This window comes from Haemorhous mexicanus, chromosome 1, assembly GCF_027477595.1.
Source record: "Haemorhous mexicanus isolate bHaeMex1 chromosome 1, bHaeMex1.pri, whole genome shotgun sequence".
Taxonomy (NCBI): domain Eukaryota; kingdom Metazoa; phylum Chordata; class Aves; order Passeriformes; family Fringillidae; genus Haemorhous; species Haemorhous mexicanus.
The window spans coordinates 117,642,341-117,664,171 of record NC_082341.1 but is presented as its reverse complement, the minus strand read 5'-3'; the positions used below and the strand labels follow the sequence as shown (position 1 = coordinate 117,664,171).

The 21,831-nt window shown below is 35.9% G+C and overlaps 1 protein-coding gene across 2 annotated transcripts in view; it reads right to left on the bottom strand.

Moving 5' to 3' along the window:
- Positions 1 to 4,969: 4,969 nt before the first annotated feature.
- SNTG1 (syntrophin gamma 1) overlaps positions 4,970 to 21,831 on the bottom strand; it is a 317,863-nt gene continuing 301,001 nt past the window's right edge. For both annotated transcript variants that reach the window (XM_059860474.1, XM_059860481.1), the window contains exons 17-18: positions 20,158 to 20,268; positions 4,970 to 11,138 (exon numbers count right to left, since the gene is read on the bottom strand). In XM_059860474.1, coding sequence (XP_059716457.1) covers positions 10,980 to 11,138; positions 20,158 to 20,268 — 270 coding nt within the window. In that variant the 3' untranslated portion in view covers positions 4,970 to 10,979. The remainder of the gene's footprint in view (positions 11,139 to 20,157; positions 20,269 to 21,831) is intronic.

The window sequence follows — 21,831 nt, the reverse complement described above, 5'->3', positions numbered from 1 at the left end:
GCCAACTGGCAAGGGGTGAAAGACCACTTTAAACAGTCATCTATCTTCTCTGCAGTACAGCCACCACACTGCATTTGATTTAAGTTTAGCCAAATTTATGTATTTACTGTGATGCCGTCTGATATTTTCTGTATCAGGAGGTTTTTTTTCCTATAGAAATAGCTCATAAGTCATAATTTAAAGCTAACACTGAATATATGTATAAACTTAAAATCTAATGTTTCTGTTCATTAAAACAAATGTTGTTTTGCACAAGCTTTCAATAACTTAGATAACTCCTTGACCCCGGCTGAAGTTGATATTTGCAAATAACATTTTTGTATTTTGTACTGATTTGCACATCACTTTTTAAAAGTCCTTGAAGCTGATCACAGAGCAGTCAAAATAAATGGATTCACAGTATTTCATTTATACACAGGAGAAAAAAAAGAAAAGGAAATGACATTGATTCATTGAGTTTCACCTGTTCATATTTAAGAAGAAAACAGAACAGCAAAAAAATACCCCACCCACTGAAACTTTAAAATTCCTTAATAGTGTTATCTGTGTTCCAAAAGCTCTGTTCACATAAAGTAAAAATGGGCTTTGAAAAATGTGATTTCTCTGAGCAAACAAAAAGAAGTATACAGTATATAGTGTTGATTTTGTCATTGGAGTTCAGTCCCAACCAAGTCTGCTGAAATATAATTCAACTGCAGGGGGTTAAAATAAAAATCACTCAGAAATAAACTGTCTGAATACAAAGATGGAACAAGACTTGATAAATGCTAGAGATATTTTACCTCTGGAAAACCATAAAGAAAAGGTTTCCTATGAGCCTTTCATTCTTTTTACTTTGCCCTTTTCAGGGATTTTTATTTTCTTCTATTTAGTCATGGCTAGAAGTCAAAAGATGTGGAAAGGGTAGAACTGGCATATAAATCCTCTAACCTGCCTCCAAGATAAAGAATTTGCATGGAAATATGCATCTTTACCCTGGCCCCCTTTGGTGCTGTCTCAGAGAAAGCTAACTCTTAAAATGATGGCTCATTTCTCTATCCCTCCCCATCCCTATAAAGCAGAGGAAAAAAATAAAAAGTCCTAGTTTATGTTCTGGGTGATAAATGGACCTGTTCCCATACCCCATCCTCATTACTGATGAGCTGAGAGCTGATCACAAGACTGGAAGAGCAAGTGGCTCCATGATATACTGGCTTTGCACAGGATGCCTGTGAGTCACCAGTGTGATGTAGCCACAGAAATAACTCATGCTACCAGTCACAGTCTTTGCAGGCAGTGACAAATATCATGGCCATAGGGCAGGACATAAGGGAGATGATATCTGGACCATGGCATAAGGTGCAGGAGTAGTCACAGTCTGGGAAAAAGGTAGAATTTGGAAGTGATTTAGAGTAAGGCTGCATCCCATTAGGATGGTGTGGAAACAAGCCAGGGAACCTGATTAGTGAATGTCTGAGCAATGAAGAAGAGCAGTGCTGAAAGCCCTGAGCTGCCGTGGACTTTATCTGCTCTAGAAGCAGTACATCACAGCATGGTGCTGATGGGCTGTATTTATTATCTCAAAGTGCATTAAAGTGGATGAACTGCTTCTGGCCCTGAGCTGGTCTTGCTGCAGCACAACAGGTAGACAGATCAGCTGGAGTCAGCAATAGCTCAGGATTCTCTGCACCAAATTTCACTGCACTGCATCGACATCTTCTGTATGAGCTTGGTTTGTGCATTCAGGCACAATGAAAGCTGTCAGGGCATATGATTGCTTGCTATAAATATACCAAGAAGAGGAGGGGAGATAGGGGAATGACACTAGGGCTGGGAAAAAAAAATGGAAAAAAAAAATTAAATTAGGGGATAACACTGGCATGAAGTCAAATAGATATAAACTAGTCACAAATAGGTTTAGACTGGAAATTGGAAGACAGTTTCAAACCATCAAAGCAGTGAGATTTCAGAAGGCCTTCCAACAAGAGGAAGAGGGCCAAAAAGCCTAATTACTTTTAAGATTAGGTTTAAATATTTGTGAAAGGGTTATATGACATTGCTGCCTGAGGAAACTGGATAAGATTCAGTAGCTCAGGCAGCTCTTCCAAAATTCATATTCCTCTGAACACCTTCCTGCCATCTGATGAGCGCCTTGGCCGTTCATAGTCGTCACAAGATTGTCCCAATTTTCTCACAGAGCTCAGATCTCCCTAATCCTGCCCCACCACTGGAGCCCTCCGACTCCCTGCCAGGGGAGAGAGCAGTGCACGCCCGTGTGGAGCTGCTTGCAGCTGCATGAGGCACCCAGACACGAGTTCTCATTTTGCTTTTGAGTTTCCATATTAAGAACAGCCTGAGCTCCTGATTCTTGTGAAATGATGAAAGGCCTCAGCTTCACACTTCTTTGAAATATTTGTCTTCTGGTGTGAAGAGAACCTAAGTTGCTTGTGACCTTGCCCCATTAGGACCCTTTGCTGCACTTGGTGGAGCTGCAGTGCAAAGACCACTATCTCGCTTCCTTGCCTCAGTTTAAGGGTTTGACATTTCTGAGACCTTTTGTCTTCCCTCGCTGGACTCTTGAAACAAAATAAGAAAAAGAATAAAGACATCTAGCTAAAAGGATTTTGTATCTGTTCAAAGGAGAAAGGTGAGAGTTTGGATCTGCCAGCATAAGAACTTTCCCTGAAACTGGTCTCAGAACTGGTCTCCACTGCAGCTCATGGTACTTGATGGAGCTTTTTTTTTAAAAAAAAAACCTTTTTTAAAGCCTCTGTTTCTAGGTATAGCTTCACATGACAATCTCAGCATCTCGTAAAAATCTTCCTAATCCTCCACCCTGCAGCAAAAAAAAAAAAAAAAAAAAAAAATCTTAAAAAGTTTCAGGTTGTACATTATGTAATCCAGAAAAACAAAAACAATACTATCTTCCATGCTCACAATTCTGCAAGGCCAAGCCAGGGAATATGGAGTGGCAGTGCTTCCACACGACCTCTTCCAGCTGGTGCTGCTTTTATGCTGTGTACTTTAGGAAAAAGAATAAATCACTTATGGCCTCAAGTTTTAAATCATCTCCAGACTGGTGAGCAAGCATTTTTAGGCCAGTAAAATTTTGCTCTCACAGTGTTAAGGAGTCCTGAGCCAGGTCTGGTTGAAATCTGTATTGTACACAACATGGAATAAAGGGCTGGGAAGAAATTCTGCTCAAAGTAGTGAGAAGAGTGTGCATACACAAAGCACACAGCCAACAAGTGCCAAATGAGGAGTGAAATCCTCCACTTTTCTGAACAAATATATCTCAATAACAACCATAGCACTACAGATAAAAAATTATTTTGCTTCTGGTTAGAAAATTAAAAGGATATAATTTTCAATTTATAAAGGGGATTGTGTTTAAAGAATACTTAAAAAAAACCCTACTACTTGGTAAGTAAATGTAATAACTTCTGTCCAAAAACTGCAAAAGAAACACAAGACAACTAAAATTTATCATCGAAAAGACACAAATATTATACTTTTTTTAACTGTTATTGGTTAGATGCACAGCTAAATAGATCATGATTTCAAATGTTGCAAGAATAAATTGTTGTAGGGCTTGGAGTAAAAGCATACTAGCTGTGGAACATAAGAAAAATGAATTTAAAGAACCTTATTCAAGGACTATATCTTAGGAAATTTTGATTACAAGAGTTTTCATTTGAGGCCAAAACATGTGGGGAAGATGCAAATTATCTTTTAAGATCATTTAGAAGGTAATTCAGAAGAAGATAAAAAGATAATTCAGAAGAAGATAGGTATTTCCAGAATAAACAAACCTTTCAGTCCCATGTGAGTCCATGCTCTTAATACAAAATATAGTTCATACTTAATGAGCAAAATAAAATGGTGGCTCTAAGAGAATTCCTGTACATTTGGAATACACACACTACCAAGGCATTCCTAACTGTAATATTTCAAGTTTCTCTTCACCTCTTCTTTCAAATACCTCACTGCCCTCATTTTTTCTGCCCTTTCACTTAAATGAGGTACAAACCCAAATTTTAGACACAGGAAGGTAACTGATCTGGCAGAGCTGTGTATGTTTGCTGACCTACAATAGCCTAATCACTTCAGGGAATAAGGCTTGAGAATTTTTTTTGACACAAGGTATTCATCACACTTAAAATTAGTTCATATTTTTTTCCTTCTCTTCAAGATGCTTAAAGGGCTGGGGCCACCAAAGATTTCCTTGGGTAGAGAGCTGAGGAAGGCAACCCCAGCCTCAGGGAAAGCCTTGGGAAGTGCTTTTGGAAGGGCTGAGACAAGTGACAGCAGCACTGTTGTAAGGGAGCTTACCTGGCCTTCCTACACTGGGAGCACAAAAAAGGCATCAAAAATGTGCATGTGAGATGTGCACTGCAGACTCCCACCCTAAATTGCCAAAAAGGCACAAATGTGCCCAAATAACAGCAGGGACTCCCCATCTTCCAGCATCTCTTTCCTCAGTCAGAAAAAAAACCCAACCAAACAAAATTAAACTCATCAAGGTTGTTTTTGCTGTAGTAGTTGCAAGACCATTTGAAAATTGTGTGGCTTCAAAGATATACTAAAACACCTTCAGGCAGTGCAGTATTGGGCTTATTCCAACCAATTAGCACTTCAATGTCAATGGTAAAATAATCTGGTGGCTGGGTGATAGTTGTAGGTTGAGCTTCATAGCCAGGGGAGAGTGGGATATTTCCAAAGTCCTAGTCAGGCATTAAGAGGGTGACAGGCCTTGTAGAAATGATCATACAAGTAAGGAAAGGTCATTATTTCTATTAAATAAAGAGTTTTTTGGAAATAACTTTACCACCCCAGGTTCTTCAAATACTTTCTTGATTTCCCAGGCTTGGCTTTCAACGATATAAAACTCATACACTGTATGACTGAATGCAAAAGATTAGGTAAAAAAGTATTTATTTTCTATTTTTTCTGCTATGTTCCATTACAAAAAGAAGCATAACAAAAACAAAACAGAAGATAGCTTTTTATTAGTGGTACATTAATGAGCTTAAACAACTAGGTGACTTATGCTTGTCACAAATACATATTACAAACAATCACAAAACCTTAACTAAAACTGAAATAAATAATTTGAATAGCTTTTCTTAATTTTTAATATTTATAAAATATATAGGACTTTCTATTACATTTTTTCAGTCATTTTATTCCATAACAAATTAAAATTTATGACATATATTGCAAATATGCTAAAGGGATAAGAATAATTAAAAAAATCTTTAAGTTCCTGGAGGTATGAAATAATAAATCTGTTAATGTTTATCAATTTATTATCATATATCCAGATTGTGCATACCCTGCAAAAATAGCCATTTCTTCAACTAATATACATATGTTTCTTTATAGTATTGTAAGTTTTTAAATATAAAGCTTCATGGATGTATGCTTCTGTCTTACAGTTGTGCCTAATATGTAAATTTCATTAATATATACTTAATATATTCCATTAGTATATACTAATATATAGACACACACACACACACACACACACACGCAAACCTCCCACACACACTTACATACACACAGCATTTTATATTAGTATATACTGAATAGCAAAAGATTTCTGTGACAGATATCTGGGATTCCTGTGGAAAAAGTTGTTGAAAGTGGAAGGCATGTATACCATGGTGAAAACTGACGGGGAAATGTAAATGAAAGCATTTGTTTTTACATTGTTCAATATAGTTCAATAGATTATGCAATGTACTGTAATAATATACAGAATCTGAATAGGAATTTTTTTATTCCAGCATTCCAATGTTTTTTTCTTTATGATTCCAGGAGGATATCAACCACTGTCTCTGCTAAACTTTCTGAAAATTGAGCCAAGCAGGTAGAAATGTGTTGATATTATAGAACTTATTCCAGGAAAATAAAATAATTCCATTTAACATCCCTCCAAGTCAGGAAAGCACTTAAGCACAGATAAGACTTTATTTGCTATAACCTGAAAGTTGATCACTCACTCAAGCCCTCTTGTGCTCTTGCCATAAACCTTAACACTGTCCCCTGGCTGTGTACAAGGTTTACAGGCTCCAGTTTGGCATCTGTCTGAGCAAAGGGAGTGGGCGAACATGGAAGTGTGCTTGGGGACCCCAGAGCCAATATTCAGGGGTTTGTTTGTGGCAGATGGGAAGAAAGATGCAGCAGGGCAGAGGGCTGACCAGCATGGGGTAGTCTTCTTGCAGCCAATACTGTCCTGGTGTGGTGAGGGAAAAAGTGATGCAGAATAACCTGCCTGGGCAGCATCAGCCTTTTTCAGCTTCATTCTGCCCCTTGCTGCAGCAGAGCATCCCCCTTCAGGCACTGAGCTGCAGGGGGCTGCACTGTGAAGCTCAGCTTTTTAGCTTTTTTAGCTTTTTCTCCATGGTGCACGAGCAGCAGCTGCCACCGCCACAGAAGTGGCTGGCACCAGGACCTGACAGTCTTGCTGGTAGCATCTCAGAGGGTTTTTTCCTCTGGACTCATTTCAGCTGGGCTGCATGGTCTGAAAGCCCACCAGGACCTGGAAATGGGATGCTTGCTTAGTGTCATCCTGAAAGAAACAGCTCATGCTTGATCACTGCTCTGTGATAAGAATTGCATGAAGAAAAACTGTAGGCAGGAGCTTGGCTTAAAAAGCACATTCTTGATAAAATGAAAACACTAAAGCAGAAGCACCTCTAGTTCCTTAGAGAAACAGAGAGAAAGAGAGACACATACATGTGCATCTTCAGAGATCTTAAGCTATATTCCCACCCAGTGCCTCCTTTTTGAAGTGCCTGAGGTACAACCTCAGGCATCTAAGACAGGTACTTAAATTCTGAGACCTTAAGTGAATCTTTCATGTTTCCCATCATACTGAACCGGTCAGAGGTGTGAGCTTTAAGCTCAGACTCATAACTGCCTGAGACAGAACTTTTGAAAATCAGCTTTATCTGTTTTTCAGACACTAGACTTTTTCAGAGACCAAACCACCACATAAAGAAAGTGAAATGTTTTCAATGTCAATAAAATTTCCAAAAGCTTTCTTGAAATTGCTGAGAAAGAATGAACTGATCTGAATTTCTAAGGGCAACAGTTGTACATCTTCAGAGATCTTCTCAAGATCTCAAGTCCTTTTCAGCATTTCACCTGATACAAGAAACATCTTAAGGCATTGAATAAACCAAATCACATTTAAAGTAACAGGCTGCAGTGTTGACAACTACACATTTAATCATGCACTTTGAGGTGTTCTGATAAGTCTCTGCACTTAAAATAAATAAATATAATTTTGTGGTATCTAGAACTAATTAAGAAAACAAGATTTTTCATTATTCTTTTCTCAAAGCATATTGATACCAATAATATTGATATATTATTGGTTCGCATTCTTAAGAATTCTAGTTTGAATTTATAAATCTTTAAATGATTGGTTTAAATAAATAGCCCTCTTACAACTAGCTCATCTCTTCTTGATGCACATAATTAACATATTAAAATGGCCAACAGTAAAAAATATGCTGATTTTTATTTCAAAGGTGCCTTTGTGCTACTGGAATGCAAAGCTCTTTTGAAAATCTGTAACTGATTTTTTTTAAAAAGATGTAGAAAATGAAACATATTAATTTACTGATGAAATCAAGAATAAATGTATTCAAATCTGTAACACTTCCATAATGAAATTATGCTAACACTATAACCTAGCATATGATTAATTCTGTGAAGACCAGATAAAATAAAATTCCCATCATAAAGCAAACCAAATTAAGCCAAATACATTTAGTTATACTTAAGAGTACATATTTTTGGTATACTAGACAACACCAATAGGTACAGTACTGTAAAGAATTTTCTTTATTAAACTTACTTGAAAATATCATGACATAAAGAGAACAAATTATATATTATGCTATGGATTCATTTGTTTACTCTAGTAAAATATTTGCTTTCACTTGCATACAGATTTTTAGCAAAAGCTGATGGCTCATTATAATTCTTTCTTTTCATTGTCAATGGGCTGTGTTGACTTACCAAACATTTGTATTTATTATATTCTATGTGTGAAATGACAGGCTGCAACACAAAGCCTGAGTTTTGACATATGCATATGGAGTTCACTATGCTTTAAATGTAGGTATTTAAATGCAAAATGTAGCCATTTAATATGTTTGTAAATTTTATTTTGATACTTCAGGATTAGTTATAACACAGAATTTAAAATTTTGCCTCTTTGGTTCAAGACTGAATGTCTGACCAAGCTGCTCTACAAGGGCAAGGTTGGATGCAGAGTCACCTCTGAATATTCTGTCAGGTCACTGCACAAATGCCTGCTGCATTTACAAATCAACACTGACCTCCAGTCAAAGCTATGACATCTTATATTCTCTCAACACCTTTCTTCTTGAAAATAAAAGTACTGATGAAGCCCTACCAGTTTACCTCCTTAGAGAAACAACAACAACAAAAACAATTTACAGGCTAATGTGTTTCCTAAATGTTCTGTATTTAATGCCCAGTTGCAAAACTCTCAGTGATGAATGCAGGTGTTCTACAAAGAGAATTCTTGACAGAGATCTTCAGGAGGGCTTTCATATAATGGAATTCCTTCACCTACAGAAATTTGCAATGGCATATTTTGCTCTGGTTTGGGTAAATGTTACGCTCATTCAAGCACGTCTCCTAAACACCCTTCAGATTCAGTGATGCAACTGCACATCACTTGAACAATTGAAGGGAAAATATTCAACCAGCAGCTGACCAGATTCAGATTCTGCTATTGCCAGTAGAGGTGGTAGCACATGGCCACAGTGTTGTGAGAGCTGAATGCCACAGCAGCGCACTGAAGTCGAGGAGTTATTTGGGAGCACTGAGAACTGTCATTAAAAGATATCAGGCTTCTTTTTTCTGCACTGTCAATGCTCTGCCAAAATTTGTGTTTCCAGTATATGCTTTATGGACAAATGCAGTGCCTGAGTTACCATTGTTAGACCTCTTAAACTGTTATAGTTTTAGACTCAAAATATCTGGGGTTTGTGTCCCAAGTTCGAGATCCTATGGACAGCCAGGTAGTTTCATCAGTCCTTCAGATGTGACCCCCTTATTTAGGGACAATCCTTATTTAAAAGTTCATGATGGTGCCTATAAAAACATTGGATTTTGATGCAATTTAGAGTACTTAATAGCTGGATTGTTAATTCATTCAAATAATATCAGGATGGAAAATAAATGTGTAGCCCTTGCAGGCATACTAATAGGAAGTACGTGTGTACCAGAAGACCTTTGAAAGTGATAAAAGAGTTCCTTCCTCCAAATATTTTCAGATTATTTGGAACTAGTATCAAATTAGATCAGCTATACTACAAAACAATGTAATTCTCACACATGTAAATCCAAATATTTCTAACGCAAAGCAAAAAAAACCAGAGATATGATTTGCTCCTACATTTCTTTCATCTTTTGTCCCTTTTGTCCCTTTTGCCTTGCGCTTTGAATTATTCCCATTTGGATAAGCTCTCCTCTGGCTTCACTTCTGAAGTATTGATCATCTTTACCCATAGAAAGAGATGTGACAGAATTACTCTTTCTGCTAAACAAGGAAGATGTGGATCATATCCTGTAAGTGCTACTAACAAGTCTAAATGGAAGGGGTAAAAAAAAGGTAGTTTTGATTTCAATACAATAAATAGAAACCCTAAAAACTACTCCTGAAAATGTATACCTTTTTTCCATTATCTTCACACATGTGTGTCATAGGGAAAAATTAAATTATATTATAAAATTGAAATTAAACAAAGTTACTAAGTTACTAATTTTAAACTTATAAGTCCTTTATATTTCACCATTAAATGATACTCTGAAAGTAGTACTTGATCCAGAGTGATGTAAAGGTCTTAAAAAGCAAAGAAATGATGCATTCTGTAATGCATTCTTTATAGCTTATTCAATTTATTCCTTTCTTACTACCAATATATGTATATAAAATAACTTATTAAGAATTCAAAGGGTAAAAGAATTTTTCAAGCACAATGAAAAATGTCTATTTGTTCAGAGTTTAAATGAAACATAAGTTCTACCTATGAGGTGAAATCAAGGTTAGCCATGGAAACAATGTATTAAGTGAGTTGTCTGAAACAATTTCAAACTCTCATGAACAAAGATTGTTAGATTTACAGTATTTAATTCTTAACAAAAAAAAGGAGGAAATAAATAGATGACACACTATTTTTTGTATTTGCACCTAATTTATAATTAAAATTAAATTAATATGCTATTTTTTTACTTGAAGAAGAGATACTTATCCATGAAAAAGTGCTTTTTCTTTTTGTGGCTTGTTTGCTTTGTTTTGTTTTTAATGCATCAGACCAGTTTGGCTATATGTTCGCTTTTGCTACTTTTAGATGAAGAGAACAAATGGAAAAAGTAGCATGATTCCATGTATGAAAACAAGTATGGATTTACAACAGTGCTTAAAGTGCTTTCTTTTTTGAGGAGGTACTTACACAAATGTCTTTTCATGCTTATCTCCTTTGTCACCATGTACTCTATGCTTGTCTCTATATTTATAATATAATGATAGGGCATTATGCTCATACTCAGAGTTTAGCATATCATCATTAAAAAACATCTGAAAAGAGGAAAATGACAATTCTATTTCTGTATTATTACAGCAATTTGAAAATTTTATTAAATACTCAAGTGCTTCTTTTGCCATTTATTCCTTTGCTTCCAATGTTGCTTAAAGCACTATGTAAGTACAAATAGATAATACTAAAAGCATATCCACCGTATTCTGGGGTTTTGACTAGGATTATTTACTGATGTCTTGCAGAACCGAGATGAAATTATGATCCCACGTGACCATTTATCTGCTGATGCTGCAAGATGTCTTGCCTCCAGGATTGGTTTCCACATATATGGTTCACCAAAGGTCTAAATCTTATGAATATTTATACATTTTTATGTCTCGTTGTTAAGTGGCAGTGCTGTCATGGGGGATGTCAAGTAGAATACTTTAATTTGCCAGTACCAGAAGTTGTGGGAGCAGCAGAAGCTGTGGCTTGGCTGCCTACATACAAAGGGTCCAAACAAGCCACTTTGGCTGCAAAGAACGAGTGGATACAGTGAAGGACTGCAAACAGGTTAGAAAACTCCAGCTCCTGGAAGTGGGAAAAAAAAAAAGAGATTAAACATGAAATGGAAAAACACCCCATAAGCATATAACCAGGAATGAACCACTGTTACAACAGCAATAATTTTAATATCTTGACGTAATTCTGCTGATGTGCCTTACAATTCTCCATTATAGGAACATGGGCATTGAAAATGGAACATTCTGTAAATAATTGCTTGGAGGCTAAGATGGACAAATTTCTGGATTAAGTGCCTCGTAGAAATATGAGATCCTACTAGCTAAAGGGGAAAGAAAGTGACACTATATAATTTTTACTTTGCTCAGGTTAATGCATGTCTGGCACTTTTGCAGGTTAATTTAGATAGAAACTTTATGGCTGTGCTGTAACAGTCTGCACACCTCTGGACTAGTACTATTTAACCAATGTGCCCACAAAAATTAATAATGTTGAGTTCCACATACATTACATTTGTTCATCATGTCTCCTCACTATCAATCAGCTATTAAATCACACTATTATACAGCTATTTTCTTACCTGATTCTTTAATACATATATTAAAAAAATAGAGTATATATTTTCAAAATATGCTACTATCACACAGTGACACTTTGGATTCGTTATTGGGCCAAAAAATTAATATATTCCACGTTTTGAATTTATTAGGAATATTATAAAACTTCCTTATTTTTCTGCTTTAATTTACATTTCTTTATAGCCCACTCAGCATGTGATTAGACTAGCTGGGACTTTTTTAGATCCCACTAGAGAGAAAATAAATAAATACTACAATTTTTTACATATATAAATTTGCTCCTTTATGTCTAATTGACTTTATCTGATCGATTTTTTTAGGCTATTTTCAGTATATGTTTTTGAAGCTGGTATTTAATAAGGCTTCTGGGAACTGAGTTGCAGCCATTAATCAGACCCACATGTACTGGTATTTTCTGTTGTATTTGAAAGCAATTACTGAGGTACTTCAATAATAAGTCTAGGGAAAGAAGTACAGATTTTACATTTCTGCGTTGATTCACTGCCCAAACAGATTTTTTCATGGCAAAATGCAGACAATAATGGCTATCTGTGGTATATTCTACTTGTCTTTCTCTCTAGCATTGGTATTTCCAAGCTATATAGTTCCAGGATTTTGCTCTTTTGTTTAGAATATTGAAAACGTTGCAAACGCAACAAAAATTGCTAGGTCTCTCAAATGATATTAACCTGCAGTTTCTGCCTCTTGAGATTTCCTGGAAGACATTGCCTCAGGGAATACATGGAGACACTCACAAAGCCCTCATGGGTGAGGGACAACAGTGTGAAAGCAGACAGCTGGATGTGCAGAGTGTCCAGTGTCACTGAATGGGTGAAGCTTTCTTCAGGTCTCCTACAGCCTCAGCAGATGTCCTTCAGACATGCTCAGAAACAAACTGATGACATCCCATGAGGTTCTTTAAACTCCCCTGATGACCAATTTTCAATAAAGAAGAAAAAATTGATGCCAAGTTTCACAAACCTGCCAGCGGTGTTTGTATAAAAAAACTAATCCATTTAGACACATTCTCAGTTTTAAACCCAAAGAGGATGGAAATTTTATCACCACATCAAAGTGGATATTGCCTCCCTCAATTTTTAAAATAAGAAAATTTATCATAAATAAGAAAACAATGGTCATTCAAAGACGAGGAATCAAGGAATTATGGAAGCTATTTCAGAATAACAACAAGTCATTGGAATTAAGTTACTTTTCAGTTAATTTCATTTCATTAATTTATTTATTTACTTTTTTAGTAATATAAAAACACAGCTGAAGCTTAAGATAAGGGAATAAATATTTAGTGGAACCATGAAATATTTCAATATTTTTAATGTCAATTGTATGTATTATCTGTAGAAAGACTGCAGTTTCCCTTATGTCTCAACGAGATAACCATATTAAAACAAATGCTACAGTTTGAGAATTGTTCAAGTCAATTAGGTAGCACTACAAGCTAAACGTTGTAACTATTCCATATAACTGTTGCAGCTACTGGACACTGAATTTTCACAGTGCATGAGAATAATTATTTCCAAGAGTTATCACATCTTTCTGCAATACTAATACATCAGGAATATCCACTGCTCAATTGACCATCATGGGAAATGGGTGAGGCAACAGAACATTCTCTGAATGTCCCACTTGATAGGTGTTATCAATAGCAATGACACAACATGGAAATTACCTTGACTGCAAAGAAGAGCACTGAGAGGTCAGCAAATGCTTGGTTATTATTTGCAATGAAGACATGCATTTTTAACTGGAAATTAAAGCACCTTGAAGCACAGTAGGCTGACTGGTATGTGGCAAGTACACGTGGGTCTGATTAATGGCTGCAACTCAGTTCCCAGAAGTCTGATTGATGGGAACAGGACTTTACCAGGAACAACACTTTTCAGGCAGATCAGCCTAACCACAAGAAACCTTAACAAACAGATATGACTCCATGTAGGGCTGCTGACAGAAAAAAAAATGCCCTCATTTTTGCTGGGAACTTGCCCTTTTGGGTGTCTCCAGGTTGGCACTACTGCCAGCAGACAGGGGGAACCCACAGGCTCTTGTGCACCCCCAGCCACCCTGGTTGTTTCTGTACACACTTTGTCCTCAGCCATAATTTTATCTGAATATTCTTTCCTCTAGGCAGGGTAGTGTGTACTGCACACATGGTACAGATGAAATTTCAAGTGAACAAACAGACAAATCCAAAGAAACCTGAAAAAATATGCAGTTAAGCGCTTACAGTTGATACCAGTAGGGAAAGTCACATGCTCTGAATGCTCCAAAAAGCAAAGAAATCCTAATTTAAGCCACACCTATTTGTCCATGCACAAGTACACAATTTACTATTACAATTTCCAGACTGTTGCCTGTACAGCTCACCTAAGACCCTGCTCTCCCGGGAATATCAGTGTACCCTCTGGTCTTCAAATTGTCTTTCTAAGCCATCTCTTGACTAAACTGCTCTCCCCCTGCACTGCTGTCACTACACCAGACAGCCCCAGATTGTTAATCTGAGCATCTGCAGTTCTTCTGAGGAAAATCTAAGTGGGCAAAAAGGCATGTGAGGAAGATGCAGTCATTGAAAATGTCAGAAATATATTGGAATTCTAGTAGCCTTTTACAAAGGAAGTCTGGATTTAAAAGACAGAGAAAGAAAGAGAAAAAAGAGAGTCTTCCCAAAGGAAAAGAAACTAAATCCAGCAATCTCTTATTGCATTGTATTATACATATATTATGTAGTATGATACAACTACATAAATGATACATTTACAAAATCTACCAAATGTATGTTTTGATGTGCCCATGATATATTTTTAAAAAGTCTTCTCTTTCATCCATATATAAACAGCTGATATGAGAAGATATTTGTTCATCAAAAGTGGAGTTACAGTGTCTCTCTATATTTGCACAGAATCTGATCTAAAGTAGCTATTAGACAAATAATCCATGTGCAAGACATGGGGAAACTAAAAACTGAACCACAGAAACCAACACAAGTCAGAAATGTGAATTCAAAAATTCAGTAACTGCAACTGAGCAATCACTCCATAAAAATCTTAAGGCTGTATACTTATAACCCATTTAAAGATGATACTCTAAATGTGAAGAGCACTATGATGCTCACTGAAAAACCCTCAAGGCTAAGAACAAGGATTAATTTAAAATTGCATTTTGGAGAACAGACTTGAAATGAGCTGAAATGCCAGCCTGGAAAATGATGCAAGCACCCATCGAGTCACCTTGCAATATTAGAGAGTGGGTATTTTGTTCAGAGTAATGCGATCAGTAGTCATTCAGGATATTTAGATTAGATTTCTTTACAAGATAATTTCAAGTACTATTAATTGGAATTAATTAATACTAAGATAGTATTAATTAATAATGAGATTAATGTGAAATCCTTGAAGTAAATGTCTTCCTTAGCTGATACCATATTTGTGCCTTCTTTGGTTATCCATATTCAGATAGATGAAGACAATTGACTGGACCTTTATCTTGATAAACTTAGTTTTGTAGCCACTTCAGTTTTGTACTGCTCAGCCTAGGAGTTCAGCCAATCTGTGAACAAAAGCTCCCCTGATGCAGCACAGCAATGTGGCTTGGCCTGAGTTTTTCTGAGAGAACTGTTGTGCTGCAAGTTAGGGAGGTGAACGCAGACTGAAGTGTAGCTTTTGAGTCATCCATGTTTTACCAAGTACAGAAAGAACCTCAGTTCCCAGCTTGGTAAAAAGCCAATAATGTCATAAAACGCTGATTTTTATTCACATCACATACTCCTATGCTGGGAGGCATATGTTTATCTCAAAACAGGAACTCTCAAAGATTTAAGGTACTCTTCTGTTTTGTCAGAAAAGTCTAATACTTGGTTTATATTGAAGGTCACATCACTCTGAGTTTATTACAGTCCTTAGATTGTGTATCACCTCCAGAAGCTGCTGTTGAGACACTAATGGATCAATTAACTATAGCTGAACAAATAGGTAAACTGATAAGTAACTAGATAGGAGGGTCTAAGTGAATCCCTCTCGGCTCTTTCAGTTGCAGAAAAAGCTTTGCCCTCCTGTGCCTTTTTTGGTTTTTTTAAGCCAAGTTAGAATAAAAAAAAAAAGTTAGGTTAAAAAGTTATGTTAGGTTAAAAGTTAGGTTAAAAAAATAAACCCAAACAGCTCAGTAAGAGCAAAAACAGGAACACATTGGCTCCACATTCTGTCAAGGTGACAGCTCTATTTTGTAGCTCTCACTCATAAAAATTTTGTCTCACTGAGCAAAATTGTGCAATATCTCCTGCTGAGTGACAGGTGGGAAATAACCTACAGATTGGAATGTCTAAGGGGTATCAGTGATTAATGCTGCCCTTAAGTGGTTTCCTTGTCAGATACCACTTAGACCTTGCCTTAGATACCTTTTAAGTTAGGTGTTTGCTTTCAGACACCTTGCCATAGACCCACTGGTGTGACCTATTATTGTCACTGGTGTGACCTATTATTGACCTATTGGCAATTATTGTTCAGATTTTTAGACTGGAACTGCTTAAATCCATGAGGGAACACTTCTTTTATTCTACATTATACATCTTTACAATAACATAATTTCACTTAGAGAGAAGCCAAACAAAAGAATAAGTACAATGTCTCTAAAGGAAAAAAAAAAAAAAAGACAACATTTGAAATGTTTAAATACCAAAAATTATTTTAAAGCTGAAAAGAACAATACTGGGAAATAAGTTAAACTGTAACTAAATCCATAGCACATGCTGCATGTCTCAAGGCATGCCATCTTGAATTTTTTAAGGCATGAAGCACACTATAAAAAATGTTGACAGTATCATAAAAATCTTAGCTATTCAGTGTCAGTGAAGGACTTTCTTTCACTTAGGAATATAAACTCTGGTGGCAAGTGTTTTCCCAAAACCAACAAAAAGAAAGCTAACTGATGAATGTACGTGGTGCTGGACTTTACCCCAAAATGCATTTTTCCTGGATTTTTCTAACATTTGTATCTCAGTATATTCCACCAGAATACAGAGAAGGTGCTGGACAACTATGAAGATAGCATGATAAAATTTAAAACGCTGGTGCATACTTTTTTTCCCCAAGAAATGTATATCTACAAGTTGGGACATATTTCTAAAATAATAACAAATTTATCTAAGTTTGGATAAAAATTCAAAAGATAAGCATTTTGACACTCTTTATTCTGCAGATCATGAATCAGTGTTCTAAAGCTAAAGTGTATTATCACAGAGGTTCAACTTGGTATAATCACACACATCTGGGAAAGCATGAAATACACAAAATATTCTGCATTATAAATGAAGGAAGATGGGAAGAATTAGGTTTTGATAACTCATATTCTTCTGTGAAGCTATTATATAGAAACATAGAATCATTTAGGTTGAATAGGATGTTTATTGAGTCCAATGGTTAATCCAGCACTGCCAAGTCCACTACTAAACCATGTCCCCAAGTGCCACATCTACATATCTACACCGTCCCTTTGGGGATGGTGATTCCACCACTTCCCTGAGCAGCCTGTTCCAATTACTGACAACCCTCGTGGTGAATATATTTTTCCCAGTATCCAACCTATACCTCCCCTGGTGCAACCTGAGGCCATTTCATCTTGTCCAATTGCTTGCTACTTATGAGGACAGGCTGACCCCACCTGGCTACAGTCTCCTTTTAAGCAGTTGTAGAGAGCAATGAGATTCCTCCTGAGATTCCTTTTCTCCAGGCTAGACAACCCCAGCTCCATCAGTTGCTCCTCATCAGGCTTGTGTTCCAGACCCTTCACCAGCTCTGTTGCCACTTTCTGGACTCTCCTCACCACCTTAATGTCTTTCTTTTAGTGAGTGGCCCAAAACTGAACACAGTATTTGTGGTGTCCTGCTATGCCCTGCTTCCACATTGCTGCTTGGGAATAAGTAAGTGAAGAGCCCTAAAACATTGGTGCAATGGCTACTCATTTTTTGGTTTTATTCTCTCCTGAGTTCTCCTTTCACCCCATTCTGAATATTCCCTATGTATTATAACTTGGGGAAAAAAAAAATTGAATCATAAAGAAAATGCTGCAGCAGTGGGTCTCCAGGCCAGCTGCAAAACAGGGCTGCATTTAACAGGTGATGATAGCTGTGGCATGAATATTCATCACAACCTTTAACAGATGTTTTACAAAATTTCCATCCTCTGATTTCAAATGAAGTCTGCATACAGTATTCATGAAATCTGGCATTACAAATATTTCTGAAAATCTGATTAACATTTCTTAATGACTCAACAGTTCCACAAATAGCTATACTTCTGACTCAGGAATGTAAAGCAAGAAAACAGAGGCTAGGCTGTTCCACCTCTCCTTACAATGAACAGAGCTTTAAATCTATGAAGGTTTAAATTATACAGAAGGGGGTTATCCACAAAATTGTAAGGTAACCAGTGTTGAAAATATATGACCCAAGAACCTTCACATTCATTTTACAGACACATTTATCTATATTTCTTAGACTAAGCAACATACTTAATATGTACACAAATTGGAATGGATAGTAGTGCTCATTATAAATGCCACAGCACCTTCCAAAGAGAATATAACCTGACATTTTTGCATGTAGTTAATATGCTTTGCTCACCAAGAAAATTAATAAAATAAATAAATTATAAATTCTTATTTCAAAATCAAGTAATGTGAAAGTTTAAATTTATAGTAAAGAGCAGCAACCAGGGAACAAGACAGCATATTAATAAGCATGCTAGCAGGTTTGTATAATACTCTGGCTTCTTAAGGTGTAATGTAGCATTTCTACCTTAATAAAAGTTTGGCAGAATTTTCTAGAACTCAATTTGAGTGGAAATAACAATAGGTACAATAAAGGCCCAGGATACCTCTAAGGCTTATGTATGTCCAACATACTTATGTATTTCTAAGTGATTTATATGACAGATATAATTTAAAACATTAAAACCCCCTTTTTTTTTTTCAAAATCTGTATTTTATTATTTTGGGGTTTTTTTAATGCAATTCAGTATTAAAAATATAGTCTAGTTTTGCCAGTTTAAAAAAAAGGAAACTAAAACCCCCAAAATCCCCAAGCACCCCAACAGCGTGTCATTCTTGGACTCCTGTGAATTTTTGCTAGTGCTTAAATAATCTGTTAATATGACAGCAATAGCAGACAGATATTAGAAAAATAATGATGACTTTCATCCTTCATCTGTACAAAAGAGCAGGATAAAATTTTACAATTACTTTCTTAAGAGAAAATCATCCTTATGACATTAGGTTAAACTCTATTGTCTTATTAGAGCTGAAAAACAGTTCTGCACTACTAAAAATATTTCTGAATGAAATCAGAAATAAGAAAATATTTATCTTTGAGATGCAGCAGAACATGAAGGTATCAAAACCATGGTCCCCACATTTTATTGCTGCTTATTTAATGGGAACTCTTACATACCTCTATTTTACTGAGTAATACACTGAAAATCAAGTAAATAGCTGCTGGGTCAAAAATAATTAACATGAAGAATAAAGAGACATGGACAAAGATGCTTAATGTAGCTACTGGCACTTAAACACATAGCTATCCCCAAAACAATGCATTTTATCTTTACATATTTTATAATACTCTACAGATTTAACACTTACAGACAATTTATTTAACCATTTTCTTTTTGCTCATGGAACTGTTTTGTTATCATGCTCATTCAGCAATTTTGTCTCCAACAGGGTCAGGAAAAACAGTATAGTAAATATAGCTTTGCTCTAAAAGCAAAGCTTAGACATCAACAAGAAAATAGTCTTCAGGCTTACACTAAAATTTGGATTCTAGTCAAAAAAGAACTTTGATCCAGACTCTAAGGCAGTTACAACCACCACAGACCTTGGGAAGATCACTCCTCACACACACTGGGACAGTAAATGGGCTCATTCTCAAAAGACATAAGTAGAAGCTTAAATCTCTCACAGTTACTATTTTCATGAATTAACTCTTGAATCAAAAGGATGACTGGAAATACAACTTTTCTTGTTTTGCATTAGACACATACACTTCAGTCTCGTTGGGAAATATGTATTTAATCCAAACTTCTTTTTTTTTTTCTCTGAGAAATAAAAATAGATTTTCAACCTTTGCTGAGTTTTGTTCCCAGGTTGACTTAAGGATATATTTTCCACCATTTCTTCACGATACAATTATAGGGCAATAAACAGGGTACTCAAACTCTCAGACAGCTTTATCACAATGACAAAGAGGAGAGTTGGAAAACATGCCTAAACCCATACATACCATACATCCTGTATTTTATTATTTTTAAAACTAATTACACATTTCAAAAAACTTTTAACTAGATGAAAATAATTTGTTCAGTTTTCTTCAATTTCATCGGTTTTCTTTGCATTTTTTGTGCATTAACCTAATATTTCCAAGTAACTTAGTTTACTATACCTCCCCAGTCCCCTAGCTGCTTTGAAAATTGTTTATTGCCTTTATACAAAATATGCATTGTTTTTACCTTTGCTTCGATTTGTTTAGTATCTTGGTTTTGGAACAAAAATTTGATTTTGCTCTTCCCATCATCTGAAGAACCTTTGAGCTGGGAAAACTTGTACCTCCAAAGCACAGCCTGAAGGGGAAAAAAGAAACCAAACCAAAATATAAATAATCATACACAGTAAGTCAATGTAGCTGTCATTGAAAATTGTATTAGAAATAGCTGATCTCTTTCCAAGGAAATTTTTAGCACCTCTATGGTGCATAATTAAATAAATGAGTGTTCTGTGGTCCGATGTTCCTTTACAATAAAGGCCCAGGATACCTCTAAGGCTTATGTATGTCCAACATATTTATGTATATCTAAGTAATCATATAGATATATTTTACTTTGGCAGGGCTTGAATAACACCTGTCAGACTACAATTGTGAAATTTACCCTGAAATTCCTTTATCTATATTTAATATTTAAACAAAAGAGAGAAGGATTTTTTCCACTGATTATCTGTGGATTTGCTACTCCATCTGAAGTGTTGATCTGACATACAAGCCCCCTCCTTCCATACTAAAAAAATCCAGTGAACATACAGGGCATAAAAAAACCAAATCTTTATTTTTAAAAGATAAAATAACAAAAGAAAATTTTTAAGGAGAATTAATTTGAGTTTATTTATGAGAGCTCTAGTGAGGAATTTGAGCAAATAATTAATTCTAACCATATCAGTGGCCTTTCAAGTAACTGTATTATGAATCGCATTGTGTCTTGTTGAAAAAGACATAATGCTTTACAAAATAAATATACAATTAATAAAATGTACAGATGTCTACAAAAACATCTCTTTTTAATTATATCTATTGTGGATTTATGAAGAAAAAACAATTTTAAACGTCTTTTCTTAAAAATGGAAAAGAGCTATTTTTATTGTCTTTTCATCCTCATTTAAAGACATCCCCCACCATTCAGATATTTTGGATTCCTAAAATGTTTGACTGTGATTCCAGTAGTATTTCACATAATTAGGAAATCATCATCACTTACATTGTGCTACTACTTTGATGAACATTAATTTCACAGGCATCTGACAACACAGAAGCTCAAGGCACACCTTTTGTAAAAGGGTTTGTAAATTACTCTCTCTCAGTGGTGTAGGAGGACGCTTCCATCTGTGCCCTTAGTCTTTATCTATGAATGGCTTACTATCTACTGGGAATTAAACAGACCATGGGGGAGGTAAAATTTTTTAACTGTCCTAAATCTATGCAGGCCCCTTTGCTTTGGGATATGTTGGTCTCTTTCTGACTGGCAAAAATCTCTACTCTGCACCACGCTGAATAAAGTTTGTTGTGTTTGTCTTAGAAACCTAACAAGAAAACAAACCACAAGGACAGCAACTTATCTGTGGACCATACACAAAGCAAGCTCTAGAATTTTTCTCAACAACTGTGTCTATATAGTTGCCCCTTCCAGATTAGAAGAGCCCTAGTCTCAGCACCACTTTCTTTCTCTCCATGTATTTGACAGGTGAGCTCCCATCTGCCATAAACAGAGTTAAGGACATTCTGTTTCACATAAACTACAGGAATTTGGCAGTTTATGTGAAAGTATATCCTATTTGTTTCAAATGTTGTCCTCCTGAGCCAACCAATCTGTTCAACAGAAAATAGAATAGTTTCCCTCATTTCTATGTTTGTGAAA